The sequence below is a fragment of the Centroberyx gerrardi genome, chromosome 14, assembly GCF_048128805.1.
Source record: "Centroberyx gerrardi isolate f3 chromosome 14, fCenGer3.hap1.cur.20231027, whole genome shotgun sequence".
In the NCBI taxonomy this organism is placed as follows: Eukaryota; Metazoa; Chordata; class Actinopteri; order Beryciformes; family Berycidae; genus Centroberyx; species Centroberyx gerrardi.
The window spans coordinates 3,381,863-3,404,610 of NC_136010.1; the positions used below are offsets into that span (position 1 = coordinate 3,381,863).

General features: G+C 42.2%; 1 protein-coding gene and 1 long non-coding RNA gene across 2 annotated transcripts in view; both read left to right on the forward strand.

The window, feature by feature from the left end:
• Positions 1–12,754, forward strand: part of cables2b (Cdk5 and Abl enzyme substrate 2b) — a 36,870-nt gene extending 24,116 nt beyond the window's left edge. Inside the window, exons 3-10 of the mRNA XM_071907640.2 lie at positions 1,864–1,941; positions 5,245–5,353; positions 5,454–5,622; positions 6,196–6,293; positions 8,200–8,306; positions 8,938–9,057; positions 10,212–10,296; positions 12,010–12,754. Coding sequence (XP_071763741.1) covers positions 1,864–1,941; positions 5,245–5,353; positions 5,454–5,622; positions 6,196–6,293; positions 8,200–8,306; positions 8,938–9,057; positions 10,212–10,296; positions 12,010–12,156 — 913 coding nt within the window. The 3' untranslated portion in view covers positions 12,157–12,754. The remainder of the gene's footprint in view (positions 1–1,863; positions 1,942–5,244; positions 5,354–5,453; positions 5,623–6,195; positions 6,294–8,199; positions 8,307–8,937; positions 9,058–10,211; positions 10,297–12,009) is intronic.
• Positions 1–22,748, forward strand: part of LOC144542309 (uncharacterized) — a 710,732-nt gene that overhangs the window by 564,232 nt on the left and 123,752 nt on the right. The gene's annotated exons all lie outside the window — the stretch shown is intronic.

Consider the following 22,748-nt stretch of genomic DNA (forward strand, 5'->3'; position numbering starts at 1 on the left):
GGATAACACAGAAAACATACAGTACAGGCCTGTTTGTTGCTGTTGATTACAATAAAAGCCCATTAGTAGGAGTTGCCTGTCTTTTATTACTGTTACCGTTTTCAAGCTAGAATTACTGTTCTGTTAGAATAAATGTTTGACAAATGGTTTTCTACAAACTACTTAGCAAACACAATCTGGCATCACCGTGACAACATCTATGCCAACAATATCAGAGGAAATATCAAACCTCCTTTAACCTCCTTTTAGGATCGAAATATAATTACACTACAAATCACCAGCTTTACCACAATTCATTCCGGTTGACATCTTCACATTTTTAGTGTGTTTACAAGTAGTTTTTAGCTAACATTATGCTAGCTAGTTAGTAGATGACATCTAATCCTGCTAGCTTGCAGTGGTAATTGATGAACATTTTTTTATTAAAAGTTTTGGTTGAGGTAAAAAAAACAAACTGAGGCTTGCTGCAGTAGGATAAAGCCCAGGATTTGCTGTTGTAAAGCTCGTATTCTAGCTTATGTAACTAGTTTGGCAGATTTGCCACAATCTCTGCCAGTATTTTGCGTAACTGTAAAGCTGCTGTGTGTCTCATTTTTATTTAGCTAAATCCAAAATTTTAAAATGGCGACAATCAGTGCAGTCTTCTCTCTGACAGTCTCAGGTTTGAGTGCATGTTATTTTTGTGGTCGATCCATGAGGTTAGAGGTTCAATTCCCTGTTGTTCATGTTACAAACTCGCAAATACACGTCTGCTAGCGAACGCTCCACTGAAATACAGTAGAGCGTTTCAGGCCGCTATGGGGGCCAGAGGACAGAGCCGTGATTTGAAGTCTCCAAGTGGCTATTTAACAAGAAGACACATCATTCATCACAAAAACATGATAAACTTGAAGGAGTGTTTGTGTATTTGTCACACACTGTGGCTCATCCCCCCCCCCCCCCCCCCCCCCGGGTCCTGAGCTGCAGCTAATGGCTCTAAACATTTCCTCTGAGATCCAAACCAGCGCCGGGATGCTGTCATCGCTCTGCAGGGTCATATCCGCTAGAGGAGCGACACGGCACAGCCTGGCCAACAACAACACCACACACACACACACACACACACACACACACGTACAACCACATAAACATTCGCACGCTCCTCGTTAAGCCACATACACACCCAAAACCATTTACACACTCCATTATAGGCCATACACACAGAAAGAAATGCCGTTATTGTCAATACACACACACACACACACACACACACACACACACACACACAACCTGCCCAATGAAAAAGGTGCAGGTGGAACACCCAGGTCAATTAGGGAAGTGTCAAGTGTGTGTTTGCGTGTGTATGTGTATGGTACAGGTGGAAAATTTAGGGCAATTAGTGAAGTAGTGTGTGTGTGTGTGTTCATGTTTCCAAAACATGCTGTTGTTTCCATACAGGCCCGTCCCCGCTGGACAGGGACGCGATCCATTCCAAAAAACCTCCTGCTTAAAAACATTGTAAAATGACTTCATTTCACTTGAGTTAAATTTTCCAGACTCAATGTGTTTGACTTGACTGACTGTGTTTGCTGTGGGCCGGTAGCTTTATGGACAGAGCAGGACACTGACAGCAGAACAGCCAGGGTTGAGCTTCCATCAGTTATTGGTTTGTTTACTCAAAAAAGTATTATATTACTCATTAATATATTTCTCACTTTCCGCCCTGTGTGACTATAAAACAGCTAATATCACCATTCATTTTTCTGACCCACCATACGTATTGTCAAATTTTTGTATCGCGATATATTGAATTTTGATATATCGTCCCATCTCTATTTGTAACATAATTATTAATATTATTACTGTAATTCATGTGTGTTCTAGGATCGTGCTGATCTGTGCCAAGAGGTCTCTGTGTGCTGCCTTCTCTGTTCTGCCCTATGGAGAGAGCTTCCACATCAGGTACCAACACACACACACACACACACACATACACACACACTTGGATACAGCCTTTTTTCTGTGTGAGGCAGGATGACAGGAGGAGAGGTAGAGTTAGACACATAAAGGAGGAGGAGAAGAGGAGAGAAGGATGAGTGGTGGAGGAGGAAGGGGGGAGTTTTTTTTTTTTCAAACAGGAAGGAGTAAGTGAGGAGGGGAGAGACGGATGAGTTGTTCAAAGAGAAGGAGAAAGAAGGAGGAGAGGAGAGAGGGAAGAGTTCTTTTTACAAGGAGGAGGAAGAGAGGAGGAGAGGGAGATGAGTGGAAGGAAAAAGAGGAGTGGGAGCTGGGGAGAGGGAAGGAGTAGGAGGAGGAGTGGAGTGGAGGGGGGAGAGGAGAAGGAGAGGAGGATGAATGGTTTCCCACAGGAAGGAGAAGGAGAGGAGAGGGAGATGAGTCATTCCTCACAGACAGGAGGAGAAGGAAGAGAGGAGAGGAGGAGGAAGAGAGGAGGAGAGGGAGATGAGTGGAAGGAAAAAGAGGAGTGGGAGCTGGTTTGAGGGGAGAGGGAAGGAGTAGGAAGAAGAGAGGAGGAGTGGAGTGGAGGGGGGAGAGGAGAAGGAGAGGAGGATGAATGGTTTCCCACAGGAAGGAGAAGGAGAGGAGAGGGAGATGAGTCATTCCTCACAGACAGGAGGAGAAGGAAGAGAGGAAGAGAGGAGGAAGAGAGGAGGAAGAGAGGAGGCGGGGGTTAGCTGTGATTTTCCCATGTGCCTCAGAGCTTTTCTGTCCTGACCTTAGGCCTTTCCTACTGTCGTGACACACACACAGACACACACACACACACACACACACACACACACAGACACACACACACACACACAGACACACACACACACACAGAAGCAAGCACAAGGACAAGGACAAGCACAGATCAGAACGTACACTTATTGTCTCTTATCATTCTCTCATATACACACAGACTGTGCGCATACACACATACACACACACACACACACACACACACACATATTTCTCTATTGACACATGGACACACACAGATCAGAATGTACAGAATGTACACACACACAGATACTGTATAAACACACATGAACATACAAAGTAACCCCTATGCAAACTTACCATAACCCCTTTCTCTCTCTCATGTACACACACAGATTAATGTGTACATAAATGTGTATTAGTATTCTCTATCATTCTGTCTCTCACACACACACACACACACACATACACACACAGAGATACTGTGCAAACACTCGATGGATAACCCTTCTGCATGCTTATCATCATGTCACACACACACACACACACACACACACACTGTGGTTGAGGCAGCATGAGTTTTCTTCTTCTTGGTATTTGTACACCAGCAGAGGAAATGACATCACACATGATTACATTTACAGTTTTTTTGCTCATGCGCTCATCCTGGAGGAAACACATTTTGTCATTTCTTCAAAAAAAATCTGAGACAACTGAGTTTTATTTCAAGTTACTTTCTATCATTTCTTTTTTTTCTCGTTAAAATTCTGCTTTGTTGTTATCATTGTTTTATGGATTTATGACATCATCATTGCGATACTATTTGTACTAGGAACGCACTGATCAGGTGGGGCGATTTTGTAACTGTGATTGGCTGATCAACGATCCGATCGCTGATTGAAATTCTGCACTTCAGCTAGCTGGACTTTCCACTGACAGAAGCTCATCATGTAATAGCTCACATGCATAAACATTTCAGTCTAGCTCAGTGTTTAAAGGCCCTGACACACCAAACCGACGTCAAAGAACCGGCGGCGACGAAGGCCAACTGTTGCGTCGCCTCACGTCGCCTGCGTCTGGTCCAAAAAGTTGCACTTGAACACACCACAAAGACTACAGCCGACGGCCAACTAGCACGTACGTTCTGCGCCTGCGTGAGGGGAAATAACCATAATGTCTGATAAGAAGTTGCAAATGGCACTGGCGTTGTCAGCCCCTGGTCTTTTGGTTGTGGAAGAAGAAAGGAAGAGGCGGAGGCGAAAAATAAGGAGAAACCGCACGAAATGGGTGAAATCATGGATACTCCAGCGACAGGCTCAAGGGGCTTTCCCGAACCTGTGTCGAGAGCTGGAGATAAATGAAACCTCCGATTTTAAAATTTTCGCTCGGCTCTTTCCTGTTCAGTTCCACATGTTGAAGGAATTTATCAGTCCAATCATCCAGAGGCAAAACAACGAACTACCAATCAAAGTGATCTCTCCGACGGGCTCCGACGCCGATTCAACACGCTCAATCGGCCGAAAAGCCGCCGTCAGGGTCCGACTAGTGCCGACGGTGCGGGACACACCGCAAAAACTAGGGACACCGACGCTTACCGACGGCCCGACATTGGCCTGGTGTGTCAGGGCCTTAACAGACAGTTAACGGCTGCATGACATTGCTGCTTAACCATGTGAAATAAATGATCCAAACAGTTATTACATGTTCGTGCGAGCTGTGAGAAAAAGGTTTTAATCAAGGACAGCATGGGCTCTGACTTCAGTCTAATACATTACACTGTAATCATATAGCTTGTGAAATTCATAACACGTCAGAAATGAATATATGTGAGCCATCGGTGTTTATTAACAGTTGAAAATGTTGAATGAAAACACCATACACTCTCAAATCACTCTGTTCAGAAAGGAGCAAACTGAAATGACCATGAAGTTAAAAGCAGCAGCAAGGCTCTTAAAGACCGGGCGGAAAATAAAAGCCTGTATTCAGTTACTCAGACGGCATGTGAGCAGAAATAAGGAATGTCGGCTGTAATGTGATCAGGCAGATGAAATGCTGCTGTTTAGAGCCTCTATCAGCCGATTATGATCTGCGGCTCATTGATCGATGCATCTATAATTGGCACCAAGTCCAAATTTTGTCATGGTGACGCTCCGAACTGTCCGCTGACAAGCTAACACAGAGTATGGATTTAGTCTTAAAGGTCCATATTATTCAGTTTTCATGGTTTTATTTTCAAATATGCTACGGCTCAGAATGAGAACAGTGTTCTTCACAATGTTTTTGTATAAATAGAGGAAAATTTGAATTCTAATATTCAGGGAATCTACATACTGAAGACCAGTGTGCTGTCTGTCTGTGTGCATCTTTTGGCTGATTCATTCATCACTCTAATCTGTCACTTACTTTCACACCTCACCCCACACCTCTCTCTCTGTCTGTCTCTGTCTCTCTCTCTCTCTCTCTCTCTCTCTCTCTCTCTCTCTCTCTCTCTCTGTCTCTGTGTCTCTCTCTCTCTCTCTCTCTCTCTCTCTCCCCCCTCAGTGACCCGGCGTTGAACCACCCCAGGAGGAGACACTCGTCTGGAAACATCTCCACCACTCTGGAGATGCTGCCGGGGCTGGAGGGCTTCCAGCTGGAGGCCTACGGCAAGGTGGCAGCACACACACACACACACACGCACACACACACACACACATAGACTGTTTAATTGTCTGACTGTTTAACTGACTAATTCTCTCTCTCTCTCTCAGTCGGTGTCGTACGCCCAGTTCCTGTACCCCACCAACGCTCTGGTGAGGCAGAAGCCGTCGTCGGCGTGCGACCTGACGCTGCAGATCCCCGTCTCCAGGAGCACACACAGCATGCCGGGCCGCAGCTACCCGCCCAGCCGCCTCAACAGCACCGTGGGCCTGGACCTGGGTACACACACACACACACACACACACACACACACACACACAGTGACAGAGCCCTGTATTAACCTCTCAGCCTCTCTTCTCATCCAGCCCCTCGACACATATAGAACCCCCTTATTAACACAACACAGCTGTGTGTGTTTGTGTGTGTATGTGTGTGTGCATGCTTTTTTAAGTATACATATATATATATATATATATATATATATATATATATATATATATATGTGCACACACACACACACAGCCATTTGAGGTTCTTCTGGTTCTTCCATTCACCTTGTTCATCAAACAAGAGCCAATGTTTATATTAAACATTTTCGTATGCCTTTGTTTCGTGTGTGTATGCGCATATGTGCCTGGGGGTTTGTGTACATATGCGTGTGTGTGTGTGTGTGTGTGTGTGTTCCCTAAGTCCAGACAATGTTACAAGCTAATTCTAACTATATTTCTTCACGTGGAGTTTCCAGAAAAGATTTCTGATAACGTAATATTTTAAATTTTACCTATTTTAAATACCTTCATCTTGACTCTGTGTGTGTGTGTGTGTGTGCGTGTGTGTGTGGGGGGGGTCCAGGTCTAGACGATGTGACAGACTACGACCCTAACCTCCTCAACGACCCCCAGTGGCCGTGTGGGAAACACAAGAGAGTGCTCATCTTCGCCTCCTACATGGTAAGTTAATCATATAGAAGTGAAAATCAAGATGTTAGTTTCAGAACTATTGAAACATTTCAGCTGATTTTAAAGCATTCAGCCATCAGAGTAAAACCCTAGTCTAGTCTGGGATGTTGGACCCAGTTGTGGTTCTAGTGCAGGATGCAGGGATGAAAATGTTGTTTGAATACTTGATTTTAATGACTGCACTAGTTTGTGATTAACAGTGGAAACTCGCTTAAATTATATTATTATATTGTTATTTTAATTGCAAATGTTTTCTATCAGTGGTGGTAAACACTGTTCTAGTTTTGGCTAATTAATAATCAGAACTTTCATATAAATAAATGTCTGTTTTGTTACAAAAATCGTAACTGTGCTCCAACCTACATATATCCAGTTCATAAATCTTCTCCACTGTCTGTTCTAACCAGCCGGTGTCTGGTAGCTCTTTCCTGGGAAAAATCCTCTGCTGCACAGGAAGTGATGCGTTTTACGTTTCCGATTTGTTTGGAATCAACAGAAGAAGAAGAACTGGGTAGTTAGCATGAGCAGTGATAGCCGCCATGACTGAACAGACAAAGAAAAGAGAAACTCAAACTGCAGCAACAGAACATCCAAGGAAGAGGGAAGAGCACAGTGAGGCTGAGGGACAAAGATGGAGACTAAATAAAAAATAGAAACAAAGAGTTTACTCTGTTGTTTCTGATGTTGAAATGGAGGACAGGGCACGTTATATTTGGGTGTATGATGCCTTTTACTGTTGAGATGAAGCATTTACAAAATCCAATGGAGAAAAACAAATGGCTTCAGAAAAAGGGAGAGAGAGGAACAGAATGAAAGACTGAATACGAGAGAGAGAGAGAGTAAAGAAACAGGAAGTGATAAAGAGTGGGAGAAAGAAGGATGGAGGATTACAGGGCTATGGGAAGAGAGAATAAGCAGTTGAGAGGAGAAACACACACACACACACACACACACACACACACACACACACACAGAGTATGCCTCTTTGACATCAACATAGTTATCCTATAGGCAGAAGCTTAGGTTTATCCCTCTACTGGGCTGAATTAAAAAGTATGGGCACACACACACATGCACTGTGACACATGCACACTGTAACGTCTTTACACACATGCACGCACACACACACACACACACACACACACTATCCATTACTGTTCAGTGCATCAGAGAAGATTACTGCTGAGGTGGTGTCAGGCAGCTTTGTCACTGATCTGTGTGTGTGTGTGTGTGCGTGTGTGTGTGTGTGTGTGTGTGTGTGTGTGTGCGTGTGTGTGTGTGCACTAGGATGAGGCAGCATGATCACGTCACCCACCATAAGTACTGACTCTGTGACCTAACCTACATACACACTAAGAATAGAAACATATCATCAGGAATTCCATTAAACACACACTGATTACACACACACACTCAGCCATGCACACACACTCTAATTATATGAAACGCATACTCACTAATGCCATTAAATACACACTTTAACTACACACATACCATCTTTTAAAGGTTTTAGATTTAACCACCTGCATACAGCCTTGATAGAATATCATGGGTTGCAATACTAGGATTCAACTGATGTGGATTCAAGATGCCAATAGCCAATACTCAATATCTTAAAATGTAGCCATTTTCATTTCTTCCATATGTTTTTCCTCCTCCTCTCCTCTCTCCTGTCCTCCTCTCCTCTCCTCTCTCCTCTCTCTTCCTCTCCTCTCTCCTCCTCTCCTCTCCTCTCTCCTCCTCTCCTCTCTCCTCCTCTCCTGTCCTCCTCTCCTCTCCTCTCTCCTCTCTCCTGTCCTCCTCTCCTGTCCTCCTCTCCTCTCCTCTCTCCTCCTCTCTCTTCCTCTCCTCTCTCCTCCTCTCCTCTCTCCTCCTCTCCTCCTCTCCTCTCCTCCAGACTACAGTCATAGAGTACGTGAAGCCGTCTGATCTGAAGAAAGACATGAACGAGACGTTTAAGGAGAAGTTTCCTCACATCAAACTCACTCTCAGCAAGATACGCAGGTAAACTATTAGAATAGAACAGAGTTGAATAGAATCAACAAAATGCCTTTATTGTATTATATGGTATTATATTCTAATCTGTATTTAACTTTCTCTCTCTCTGTCTCTCTCCCTCTCTCTCCCTTTCTCTCTCTCTCTCTCTCTGTCTCTCTCTCTCTCTCTCCCTTTCTCTCTCTCTCTTTCTCTGTCTCTCTCTCTCTCTTTGTCTGTCTCTCTCTCTCTCTTTGTCTCTCTCTCTCTTTCTGTCTCTCTCTCTGTCTGTGTCTCTCTCTTTCTCTCTCTCCCTCTCTCTTTCTCTCTCGCTGTCTCTCTCTCGCTCTCTTTCTCTCTCTCTCTCTTGCTCTCTTTCTCTCTCTCTCTCTCTCTCTGTCTCTCTCTCTCTTTGTCTGTCTCTCTCTCTCTTTCTCTGTCTCTCTCTCTTGCTCTCTTTCTCTCTCTCTCCCTTTCTCTCTCTCTCTCTCTCTCTGTCTCTCTCTCTCTTTGTCTGTCTCTCTCTCTCTTTCTCTCTCTCTCTTTCTATGTCTGTCTCTCTCCCTCTCTCTCTCTCTCTCTCTCTCCCTCTGTCTCTCTCTCTCTCTCTCTCTCTCCCTCTCTCTCTCTCTCTCCCTCTCTCTCTCTCTCCCTCTCTCAGTCTGAAGAGAGAGATGCGTGTGGTCGGGGAGGATTGCGGCCTGCAGCCCGTCACCATTGCGATGGCGTTTGTCTACTTTGAGAAGTTGGTGCTGCAGGGTCGACTCAATAAACACAACAGGTATTATAACACTTAGTCTTCATGTTGTTTTTATTGCTCTGCTTCTGCTCTGTGATTAAACTGTAATGTCACTGAAAAAAGTGGTTTAACATTAAATATGCATTCATTCATTCATTCATAACCTTTATTTGAATTCGAAAATCACTGAGGGTGATTAAAATAGGGCAAACAGACAAAGTCAAAGTAAGCATGTAAACAAACGACGACAGTAATAATAAGAAACAAAAGAAAAATCAAAAAGAGAGTTGAGAGTAAAAGCAGTGAATTAGAAACAGTTACAAACAGAAGCAGGAGGTTTAAAGTCATATAAAATAGAGGTGCAACAATGCGTACATAACTGAACGCTAGTTGATGCTTGTTTCCTCAGTAATTTGATGCAGCTGTGGTGCTTGGGGGGATAATTCTAGTTTTGTCTCATCTGTCACTTTCATGTTGAGGTTATAGTGCTAAAAATGTTTTTGTAATCATAGTAAAGTCATTACTTCTAAAACATTTGGACAATGCTTATTTTAGTTTTAGATGACAGTAAGACTAAATTACAATGCTAATTTTATTTTCTCAAGATTCAAGAAAACTTTGTTGTCCATTATTGCGAGCAACATAGAACATTTTCTTTGGCTTGTGTCAGACTCATCAAACGCAAAACAGAGAGACAGCGAACAAAAAAAAGACAAATGCAACAACAACAAATAACAACAACAAACAAATAGTCATTTCCTTGCTGAGGTGGCACATCACTGCTAAATGAGTACAGAGGAAACACTGCTGAGTACTGACTTTATTTGGTCGTTTTGGCGATGCAGCAGACGTTCCGCTGACGCTGATAATTCTCTTAATTGTCAGGATTTATTTGGTTTCTATGCCAAGGTGCCGGTTGGCAATCTCTCCTGTTCATTATTCTCATGTATAAACAATATTTTGGAGAAAACTTTTCAGTCGGTACACGCTTCGGTAATTGTTGTATGAAAGCCATAATATCCTGTCTCACCAGACAGTACTGTTGAGCTACAAGGTGTGGCTCACATCTGTTATCGGTCCAACACTAATTATTATATTAATAACATTCAACATCAACGGGGTTTGAACCCAATTACATGTGCATGTCTTCACTCTGCTAGGAGTAACGCTGTTGTTGTTGTTGTTGTGTTTCACAGGAAGCTGGTGTCAGCTGCCTGCATCCTATTGGCTGCCAAGATCAGCAGTGACCTCAAGAAGCAAGAGGTCAAGCACCTCATTGATGTAAGTCACACACACACACACACACACACACGCAAGAACACACAGTCAGCACACACACACACACACCTGCAGCAGGGCACATGTATTCACAGGCATGCACGCAAACACGCAAATGAACACACACTTACCCATAAACAGACACACACACACGCGCTCACAAACCACATGAACAATCAAATGTGTGCATACATACACATCACACATATGCATATAGTACGTAGAACACACACAAATATACAATAAAAATATATATTTATCCCTACACATGCCTATACACTCACACCAGCAAACGTGCATGCATGCAAACAAACAAACAAGTATACACACACACACACACACACACACAGAGTTATTTGAGAGATGTAGTCACCTCTGCCTGTCATCTCCTATCAGTCAGATCACTTTGCTCTCGGTCAGGTGTTTGTGAAGCTGATCTACCTGAGCAGGTGGAAAATGACCTGCAGCCACTCTGCTGTGTGACTGACAACATTTTCTTCTCCCTCACAATTAACTTGTGGGAAGACGGTCACCTTCAGGTCATCGATCGTCCGTCACGCACAAAATCAGAATGATGCATCTCACCACTGTGTTTCTAGCCTGATCTTCAGACTGAAGGCCATTTTGTTCCTCACTCTATTATTCAGCCTGAGATTTCCTCCTCGTTAGCCGTTTTCTGTGTGGGGGGGTTGATTTTCCCCGAACCAATCAACCAATCAGTGACCGACGTATCTGAACCGATCACTAGTGACCGACGTATCTGAACCGATCACTAGTGACCGACGTATCTGAACCGATCACTAGTGACCGATGTATCCGGCCGTTCTGACGTTGCTTCAGTCACATGATGCTGCAGCCAGTCAGCCTCTACATCCAGGGTTAGCAGACATTTACCAACTGCACAAAGAATGTCCGTCCATTTTGACAAAAACATAATTTAAAGACAATCTGTTGGTTAAGGAGTTGATTTCAACAAATCTCTTCTGCCGAAACGCCAGTGAAAACGGTTCAAGTCCCGCCCACAAAGGCTCTGACTGGCTCGATTGTTTCTCCGAGCGAGAGCAAGCCGTTGACGAGGGAAACACCAGACTCTCTGAATCGCTCCACAAAATCTGAAGAGTGAACCAGGCTACTGTGTTTCAGCATTTTCAAAATTACTCTGATTGGCCCACGGGGGGCGCTGCAGCTCCAGCTTAAAACAAGGTGACCAATTTGTTCCTGTTGCCAACAGTTGTGGGTTCACTGCCTGACTCAAGGGCACATTAATAGTAGTTTATGAGGTAGAGGAGAGCATTCATTTTCCCTGCTCATATTTTCCTAACTGGTCCAAGGATTCAAACCATCAACCTTACTGTCGCAGGCCCATTCTCACCTCTGGGACGCCGCTCCCTTCAATGCATTGAAGACAACAGGGAGTTGAGAGGTTTCCAACCAGAGAACACAGAGTTTGATATGAGGAGAGGAAGCTTTTTCATCCACCAGCTGCAGGGATTTGAACAGCATTTGGCTGGAGGCTGGTGTTAAACTCACACACTTATCCATTTGTCTGTCTGTCTTTCTCTCTCTCTCTCTCTGCCTCTCTGTTTCTCTCTCACTGTCTCTCATTCTTTGATTTTCTATGTCTTCGTCTCTCTCTTTCTCTCTCTCTCTGGCTCTCTCTCTCTCTGCCCCTCTCTCTCTCTGTCTCTCTCTCTCTCTCTGTCTCTCTCTCTGTAGAAACTCGAGGAGCGTTTCAGGATCAGCAGAAGAGAGCTGATACCGTTTGAGTTCACCATCCTGGTCGCCCTGGAGATGGCGCTCTACCTCCCGGAGAGCAAAGTGATGCCACACTACCGCCGCCTGGTGCAGCAGCAGCAGTTATAGTAGTACCGCCTGGCTAAACGGCACAGCGGCACACTGATCCCTCCTCCTTGTACCACGGACTCTCAGCACCTTACAACTCTCCAAGTGCAAAGCGGATGTTACAGCAGCAGCAGTCCTCGTGATGCCTGGCTCAGCGGCACCGAGGCGCCGCAGGAATCCTCCTCCTCATCCCATAGAGCAAACACACGCCGCGCGACAGGTGGATGATACAATAACGGTCCAACATTTTAGTTTTTCTTTTTTTTTCTTGACGCCAAAGTCGGGCCTCACTGTGACGGACGGGCAGCGGCCCTGGGAGTGCCTGGCTCAGCGGCACCGCGGCTCGGAGGGAGTCGTCCCCTCCTCTCCTCCCCCTACACACCAAAGTCACGCCACACTGTGATGGAGGGTACAGCAGCAGTCCTGGTGCCTGGCTCAGCGGCACCGTGGGAATCACCGGGAATCAGAGAGTAAAGCCACTCCTAGGGTTTTTCTATGTCACCGATGCCCTGTTTTACCCATACTGCACCTGCTGTGGCTCTGGTACAGCACCAGTACCAGTACCAGCCCCTTTAGGGTTTTCCATTGGAATACTGAGCATCGTATTCGTCACTTTCATGTCACCAACATAATGACCAGCACCCTGTTAAAGTGGACCAGTATCAGATTGGTTTGGGTCTAGAGCTGAACAATTCATCTAAAAAAAAATATATGAACTTCTGTAATTACCAAATCGCAGAGGCTGCAATTAAGATTAATTAAGAGAGAAGAGCATCCAAAATAGATTTGTGAACAAGGAGTTTTAGAGCTGCAGGTAATCTTTGGTCCATGAATCAAAACCTTTCATCAGACTCAAACCCAGTAAATCTGCACACTCACAATATCACTTTTCTTTAAACAATTTTAAAGTTCAAAAAAACGTATGACAAGAAAAACTTGTGATGATCGCAGATTAAATCGCAACTGCAATATTCTGTCACATAATCGCAATTAGATTTTTTTGTCAGTATCTTTCAGCCCTATGTGGGTTCCTTCCCACACCAGCACGGCTCTGCTGCATCCGCATCGAACCAAACCATAAACCAAACATACTGTAGTGGAAAAATACAACATGCTAGTGCCAGTATCGGTGCAGCATGGTGTTCTTCCCTCTCTCTACCACACCGGACCACTTTCTAATATTTTCAACATTATGACAGTCATCTTTTTTCGTGTTGCCCTGATCTAGAACAGTGCAATCATGGATAAAATAAGAACCTCCAATATTTTGCTTCATAATGTGTTCACAGTTACGAATCACAATCGTTAGACTTAAATCAACAGACTGTTTTCAGCAACAACAGACATTTTAGATTAAATTATTAAATGTGTCAACATTTCCAATATACCGATATTCTACAATTATTGATTGTGGAAACTAAAATTATGAAATGTGATTGCACACGATTACTTGTGCCGCCCGAGCCTGATCTCAACGCTGCTTGAGGCCCCAGGACATGAGGGGAGGGGGGGGGGGAGGGGGGGGGGGGGTGATGTCAGCCCAATGATAACACGAGTACCATTTTAGATTTTTTTAAGATATACCATCATTTGTCTCATTTTTAATACATATTCTAGTTTTCCTGTGGTTCCCCATGCTGGTGTGGTTATATTCCTGTTTCAAAGCCACAGCACTGGTCAGATTCATGTTAGGGTGATTTTTTAATTTCATGTCAGGGTTTCTGGATCCGCACTCCCATTCCTACCTAGCACACAGGCACACTGGTTTGGTCTGACTGATCAGCCCAGCTCTATTTCACATAATGTGTCAGGAGTGTGAGGGCCGTAACACACACATTCCCATTCACTTCATGGTTCTTTGTCTTTATTTATTTTAGTTTGATTTATCCAGGGGAAGTTTCACTGGGCATCATGTCCTTTTCCAGCAACACCCTGCTTTACATTCATACACTTCCATACATTCACACTGGGAGCAGCCCAGTACAACCAGTCTGCTGTCCACTGGGAGCTCCACTGGAGGAGTTTGGGGGTTTAAGTGCCTTGCCCAAGGGCAGCTGAAGGGCAGCTGTTGAGGGAGAGGACAGCATTTCTAATTCACTCTCAGATGGTCCAGGGATTTGAACTGGCAACCTTCCAGTCTCAAGCCTGCTCCAGCCTCTGGACTGCTGTCTTCCCATGAGCCTCTCTGTTTTTCTGCCCCCTCTCATTATTTTGCCCTCTGTCCTGTCATGATGACGTTCCTCATTCCTAGCTTGCTCAGTAGACCAGTGGTTCTCAACCTGGGGGTCGGGGCCACCCCGGGGGTCACAAGATCATTTATAAGATACGAAACAAACATATTTCTGCTGCACAATTTTATTATCATGTCTATTTTTTCAGATTTTTCTCAAATTTTTGCCTTTTTTTTTTGTAAAATACTGAATAGTTTTGAGCCTCTAGGCCTCTGATGATTAATCAAATTAAACAAATTATTCTTTGGTTGAACTGTTCACCACTCTGCATATGCAGTCTGTTGGCAGGGGGGGCGAGTAGCCATCGATTTGTTTTAAGGGTCACAAGCCAAAAAAGGTTGAGAGCCACTGCAGTAGACAGTGGTCTGGTCTGGTCTGGTTTGGTTTGGTGTGGTCTGGTCTGGTCTGGTGTGGTCTGGTCTGGCCTGGTCTGGTCTGGTCTGGCCTGGTCTGGTTTGCAGGCTGCAGCTCCCTCTGGTGGCGTCAGGCAGCGGAGCTTCCCCAGGAAACTGAGGAGGGAAAACATTCAGACCACATGACACTAAAACTCTTTATTGAAACCAATACTGATGACGTCCTTCACGCTGCGGTGACGCTCCTCATGGTGGCTAACACTGGCTGGAGCTGTTCTTGGCACAGCATCACAGTGGCATCCTGGGAATATGTTTCCCTCCCTGTCCCTCTCTGCTGTTCTTCAGTCACCACACACAGTCACACCAGAGCAAAGCATGCTGGTTTTGTCGGGATAACCGGCCTATATGATGATTTTTTAGTTGTTTTTTTTTTAGGGAATTTGGTCACAGAGTATTCACTAATTCCTAAAAGATTCCTGCTTCTCTTCATTTTACACCCAAAATGTGCTGCTGTGTCCTCTAGTGTCCGTGCTCCAGTGTCTCAACACAGATATTAGCGGGCTGGAGACGCCTCTCTCTGCAACTAGACCAAATCACCCAAAGCAATACTGTAATAGTGGATTCCAAAATTTCCTCATCACTGTTTCAGAATCACGAGCCGAACTGATTTACAGAACCGAAAGCAGCCTCCAAATAGCAGCCGGCAGAGCAGACTGATTTGGTCTACCAGCGTTTGTCTGGTGTTACTTTCCCTCTCTGGATGTGGCGATAACACACCCATCACTCTCATTTGCATGTTTTTGCCCGATCGATTTGAATGATTGGTTGAGGAGGGGGGACACACAACATGGCCGCCGTGAAATGGCCACCGATGGGCGCCGTGACATCAAGGGAAAGCAAAAGAAACAGGCCTGGAACAGCTGATGTTTTGATGACAGTCACTGAACTTCATGTGAACTTTAAAGACTTTACGTCCCGCGGAGGCAGCACACTTCCTGATTCTTTCTCTTAGCACTGTGAAAGGAACATCAACTACCAAAAACACCTTTCTGTTCATGAACTACCTTTGAAAACAAATATAATTTCATTCAGATGTTATTTATTCTGTTTTCATATTGTATCGTAAAGGGATAATCATTTAACCAAATTGTTTTTGCACTTTTGCCTTTTTTGCTTCAAATTCCTAAATATTTTATCACCAGGCAACAAGGGTGATATTTTTTTTACATTACGTATTGTAAGTACATTAGTGTGTATTGAAAACTGACCGAGTCACTGAAATAATTTATTACTGAATCCTTCAGACGAAGAATCGTGTGTCTGTTTTAAGATGTGTGAGATTTTCAAATCATATTATCTTAAGGCTGTATTCATAGATAATGATGTTGTGGTTGAGTACTTGCAGATAATGCAAAACATTCACTGCAAAAAAAATCTTTTTTCACTGCAAAAAATCTAAATTTTCTTAAAATAAGTGAGAAAATCTGCCAGTATGGTTTGATAATTTCACTTGTTTCCAATGCAAATCAACTTGTTTGAAGAATTTAGTAGAATCAAGAGTCATTTTCTTGACAGCAGTGCAGTGATCTGCCTTATTCTGACTGGTTTCAACAGACTGACACTCTGTTCTAGAAAACTCCTGAAACAAGTGAAGCTGCATTGGAGACAAGTGGAGTTATCTCTCCTCACTGCAGAATGTTTCTCTTGGTTTAAGAACAAGAAGATCTGAAGGCTGAATATGAGACTAGATGCTTGTTATTTGTTGCAGTGTTCACACTTGGATTAATGAAACGTTTTCATTTGTGTCGGTGATTCAAAACTAACTAACAGAACATGGATCTTCGTCTGGAGGGATTACGTCGACGTTCTTCCACTGGTGTTATATTTCTTATGTATTAAAGGGACTTGTTGTAGCTGGGAGCCTGGGTTCATATTCACTTCAGCCTTAGAGCTCCTCGTGTCCTGCTCGCTTCTGGCTTCTGAAACTGAGCTGGGACTTAAAACGGTCTCGGGCCTAATTCTGACGAGCAGGACAGAGAGATAACACGGGCCTCCGCGGCTGATTTATCCCAAACTCACCAGCCACTTTCATTATTTTACGAGCCAAACAGATTTACACAACAGAATGATGGCTGGTTCCCCAAACCGTCCGGTAGAGCAGACTAACCAAGTCTGTTTTATGAGCCTTGGTCCCAGAAAAAGAGACATTTCATCCCCAAAATTTCTTATTTGGGCTAAGAAGTTCTGTGGATTTATATTAAATTAAATTGCACGGATGAAAGTGACGTTGGATCAGAAACGCTGCACTCCTATTCTAAGGAACCCACGCTCCACGCTTTGCACTGAGGCACTTTGAAAGCAGAGTCATATATTTAAACAGTAATGTCAGTGAAATCAATGTATGGAAAAAAACAAAAACAAACCGCTTTAAGGGTTTGGAATAATCTAAGAAGCTAAATTGAGCTTTGCATCAGATAATGAAAGATGAAGTTGTTAAGTATGAGACTCTGCTTCAGAGTAGAAACGACGCACGATCTTCCACAATCGTCTTCTCTACATTAGAGATTTGTAATATGGATTCTATGCAGCTTTACTCTGCGTCAGTCTCCTCTTCCTCCTCCTCCTCCTCGGTGTTTTCCTGTAGCGTTAACCCGTGCCACAGCGTTTAGACTCACCTGACACTCCTCTGTCATATATTACATTTAGTGCATTGTTTTGTATCAAATGGATTTGTAATTATCGTTTATTGCCATTTTACTCTTCTTGAGCACTGTAAGGCCGTAAAGGGAATTATTTATCGAGTTACATTTTGTCTTCCATTTTCATGTTTAAATTAAGTTCCTTTCTAAGTTAAGTTTTTTCTTTTGATTTTGTTTTTTTTTGTATTGTGTTTCTGGTCGACAACGTTGACGAGCCGCACAGCAGTGTGGCAGTCGAGGCTTTATAAAATCAAACAGTAGAAATATTATTTGCATTGTTTTTTCGCACCATAGTTTAAAAACTTATTTTGTAATCCAGTTGGAAACAAGCGGGTTGAGAAATAAAATGGGTCATAGATCTGTTTGTAACAGGAGTAATAGTACATATTACTATTAATAATAAGAAGAAGAAGAATTACTGATAGTAATTTTGGTAATACGAAGTATGTGTTTATAAGACATAAGGGAAACTGTAACACTCTAAACATGTTAATAATGTGTTATGACACTAACTATAAGAACCTATAGTGATTTTATAAGTGTTTATAAGCTTATTTGTCATGTTATTTAAATATTTGCTCATAATGGGTTATAGTATGTTTATAATGTATTACAGCATCTGCTATAGAGCGTTACAACTCCATGATTATAGTTTATTACAGTTTTATGACTATTCATGTGTTTTTGTTGCTTTACATTAACTGAGATTCTTGCTCTTTGTGCATTATGAAGCTTTCTAAGCACTTTTTGTCTGCTTTAAGTAAAGTGATCCGCTCAAAGTGTTCCAATCTAAATGCAGGTTGTTGTAATATATTCTAAACATATTCTAAGCTATAATAAACAATATTTATAAAACATTATATATAATTTCTTATAAATCACTATAGATGTCTAGAGATGGTGTTATAAGACATTATGAACATGTTTATAGTTAATAACTACACTTGTAATGTCTTAGGAACATGTACCTCATTAAAAAAAATGATTTACCTTTTTTTATGATATTAAGTCTCAGGTTGAGATTCTCTTCACTTAATTCAGGTCTGGATGAAAAAGTTGAAGGTTTACGAGGTCCGGGATTCTCTTCCTCCTGGATTACCAAAAGACTTTTTGACTGCAGTGTTGTTGTTGTTGTTGTTGTTGTTGTTGTTGTTGTTTAGTGAAATGTTGTGTTCCTGGTCTTCCTCCTCCTGATGCTCCTGTGTTGTAGGTCAGATCCAGCAGCCTTCTGCTGAACAGCACCTCACTGACAGACCTGCTCCCATTGGTTAGGAGATTAAAGATGGCGGACTCCGAGTTTGACATAACAAGGACCAAAGTTAATATTCACCTTCCTATCAACTGACTGTGATGTGTCACTCAGTCTACTGGCTTTCAGGAGATACTCATAACTGTGTGGAAAGTAGTTTATAGATATTCAGTGTCTGGGGTTAGGGTTAACGTTAGAATCAGGGTCTGGTTGGGTTTATGTTTAAAATTGGGGTTAGGGTTGGGTTTAAACTAGGATTAGGGTTACACAGTCTGTGTAGAAGCGTAGGGTTAGGGGGTTTTTCAATATCTTAAAATTTGACCAATTTTCATGCTAAAATAATTCAAAGTATTCAACGTTTCCCTCAGAATGTAGAACACTAAAACTCTCCACTGAAACCCAGACTGATGAAATTCTTTTAGGGTGAGACGCCCCACCAACCCCTCCCACCCACCCACCCACAAACCAACCCACCCACAAACCAACCCACCCAAACATTAGGCCTTTAAATGAAGAGTTAAATGACAAAAACATAATTGAACAATTAAATTAATAAATAAAATGTCATGTCAGGTTTTCCAGACTGTCATCTTATCATGACTTGCCAATGTCTGATATTTAAAGCCCAGTATATACAGTATATGTAACCCTAGTCCAGATTGGGTCCATTAGTGCCAGGCATGCTCAGTCGATTCCAGACAGGTGACTGAAGCTGAACGGAGGCGGGTCTGCAGTCAGGTCTGCTTCATCACAGGATTTCTTTTTGCACTCCCCCCCCCCCCCCCCCCCCAGAGAGAAACTGTGAACTAAACGTACTTTAGCATTTATAGAGGCTGGAATTACAAGAGTTTTGTCTAAACCAGGAGACGCCACATGGGATCTGATGTTTCCTGTTTAGACAGCAGGGAAGAGGAAGAGTCCGATCTGTGGAACAACGAGGTCTGATTGTAGTTTTCCAGTGATTAATGTTGCGGTGTCGGGGTGAAGTGTGTGTGCCGTAGATTAGAAGTACAGTTACAGATGCAGAGTTTCGTGTTTCTGTCGTCTTGCCTCTGTTGTTTCAGCTCTCAGCCTCAACAGCGCTGGTGAAGTCCAACTCCAGTGACCTCATTTGAATTTACTCTGAATTTACATTTCCAGAATCCTATGCATCCATTTCATTAAAAAAAAAAATTACCTGAAATGTATCATTCAATGTCACTAAAATATAGAAGATCCAGTCTGTAAAAATATTGTCTTGTTGTCAAACAAGATCTTAAAGTCACAATGAAACAAATGAAATCTTGGATGTATTTTCGGTTGAAACAGAATGTTTGGGGCGGGGCTTAACATGGGGCGGAGTCATTCACAAGTGGCCGCTGGTATAAACCAATCAGATAACAGTATCCATGAGGGAGAGGAAGGCAGTTTTATATTATGGGATGGATGAGATTATTGTTCAAAAATCTGTGATGGTTTTTATTGGTTGGAATTTTTATGTTGTGGTACATGAAGTCACTATTAAAATACACTAGTTTTCAGAATGTAAGAATAATGGGATTTTTATATAAAAATACAAGAAAATGTCTATTTATGTCAAATTATGTCAATTTTTTGGCATTTATTGTTAAATAGGTGTACATTACGACACGGAAAATTAGCTAACAAGGTGAAAAAGTTAATTGTTTCATTGTGACTTTAGGTTACCTTTAAAAAAAAAAATGTAAATAAATAAATAAATCACTTGTTTTAAAGTGGCATTAAGTAACGTTTGATCTTAATCACCCTCTATCTGTGACCAGGAGGAATTGATAGAATTGAACTCCGAAATCAGAAATCTCAGTAATCGATGAGTCAGAGGTACTGATCAACAATCCTATCAACCACTGCAGATCAATAATGTGTACCAGACCTCATTGTGATTGGACTTATGGTTGGTTGAGGTACTTCTACATCCTTGAGACTGTTTCTAATTGGATGACGTCACTGGAGGCGGGCCTTGACGGTAGGAACGTCATGGATGATATTAGCGAAAATCTGTCAATCTGTTCATTAACTTTCTATAAAAAAAAAGGGTATTTATTCACAGTTTCTTTCTGAACAATTTATTTTTTCTAAGATGTGTGTTCATTGCTGTTCTCGTCTGTTCTTGTTGCCGTGCAATTTCAAACGACTTGCCTGTCGTGGTGACGGTTGGATGAGAGGCTTTAAACTGTGTTGACAGAAGTTACAGGACAGCGGCGCGTTGGAAACATCCAGAACTTCCAACGCAAAACTCGTGACTGCAGCCGACGGGGCGAAAGAAGAAGAGCGGCTGAAATATTTATAAAGATATTTTGTAAAGAAAAAGACCATATGCTGTTAAAAGTGTCACTGTTCAATTTATGTTCAGTTTATTTTCATTAAAAATATATATATTCTACTACTTCTATTCTAATTTTGTTTGTTCACAAATCTAATTTCTGTTTTATTGGTCGCAGATGTGCCTGAACAACCTGGGAAGTCCTTTTGGTGAATTCATGTTTATTAACAGGTTGGATAGCAAAGGGAAAAACTGTGAAATATTAAAAAGTCTATTTAGGAGCAAAGAAACAGGAATTAAAGCTTTACCAGCCACTGAGCTTAAGGTGGATTAGGGTTTGATATTTAACTGCTTTTCATCCACCGGCCACTTCTCTAACTAAATTTACTAACAGGGAAATGAAAGAACCTCCAGACTATGGTCGGTTAGTTTCATTTAAGTTTATTTGCACAGTGATGAAGCATAAAAAACAAAATACAAAAATACAATGACAACAGTGTGAAAAATATAAAAAATGTGTGCAGATGGGATAATAACTCAAAGCTTATAGAAACATCTCACCTTAAACGCTAGCAGTTTAAAACCTCGCCCTGGATCATGGTTGGTTTAAGAAATTAACATTTTCAAAAAAAATATATGCACCATTTGAAAAAAATATATGCACCATTTGAAAAAAAATAGATGAACCATTTGAAAAAATTGTCACCTATTCTTACTGCTCTTAAATGCTGGCTAGAAAATACAATTCATTATGGGCTATAATTTAAAAAGTGCTGAGTGTAGCATTTTAACGTCAATAAATCATGACATTAATTTTGAGACATTTGTATAAATACCAAAAAACTACCAAGACCATCAGCGGGAAGATCGGCTCTTGGGATTCAAACTTAACGTAACTTTCCACTCGCCATTAATCTAATTTCTGAATAAAAGCTTAAAATGTGAGTAAATGCAGCGGATTTAAAGAGTAACTTTACCCCTCAAACCCAAATCTGTGTAAAGCCTGACATCTAAAGGTAAAAAGCATGCTACTGAAATCTGCTCTTGGCTTTTATGTGTAATTTCTGGTCTCTATCGTTAAGCGTTGTCATGACAACAACACTCTGCCCTCCGCAGAGCGAGACCATCATCAGCATGGTGGGCAGGTTGGACTGTTTCACATCAACAACAATCAACCTTCTGTCATGTTTTACCAAGTTAGACCACTGATGGAGTCTTGCTGTGATCAGGATCCTGACATCACCACGACTCTGCTGGATCATATCGAAGGTCAGTTTTGTGTGTGAAGTAACTCCACTTCCCCGCCGCATAAACGGTCCGGTCCGTTAAAATTCTAGCAGTTTGGAGGATTATATAAATGCCGAATTTACCAGAACACCTTACAGATTAATAATAAAGTCTCAAATTATATTTTCCCATGTGTGTTTTTTGCCGATAAGCAAAGCAAAAACAAACTGCCAGATTTCTTGAGGCACAAGTCTCAAGTCAAGTCCCAAGTCTAACTGTAGATTACCAAGTCAAGTCCAAGTCAAGTCCATGTCATTAATGTCAAGTCTCAAGTCTAAATGTAGAACAGCAAGTCAAGTCAGAACAAATCAAGAGTCCAGTATCAATTTAATATCTTAAAGAAAACTAAATATCTAGGACTTTTCAATGCAATATGGTTTTAATAGGATAAAAACTTGGTAAGAGCATCATGAGTTTGATTTCTATAATCAGTTTCAACTTCAATAAATTCAATCATTCCATACAAATTCAGAAAACAGAATTTAAATTCAGTCGTCCGCTGGAACAAATCTC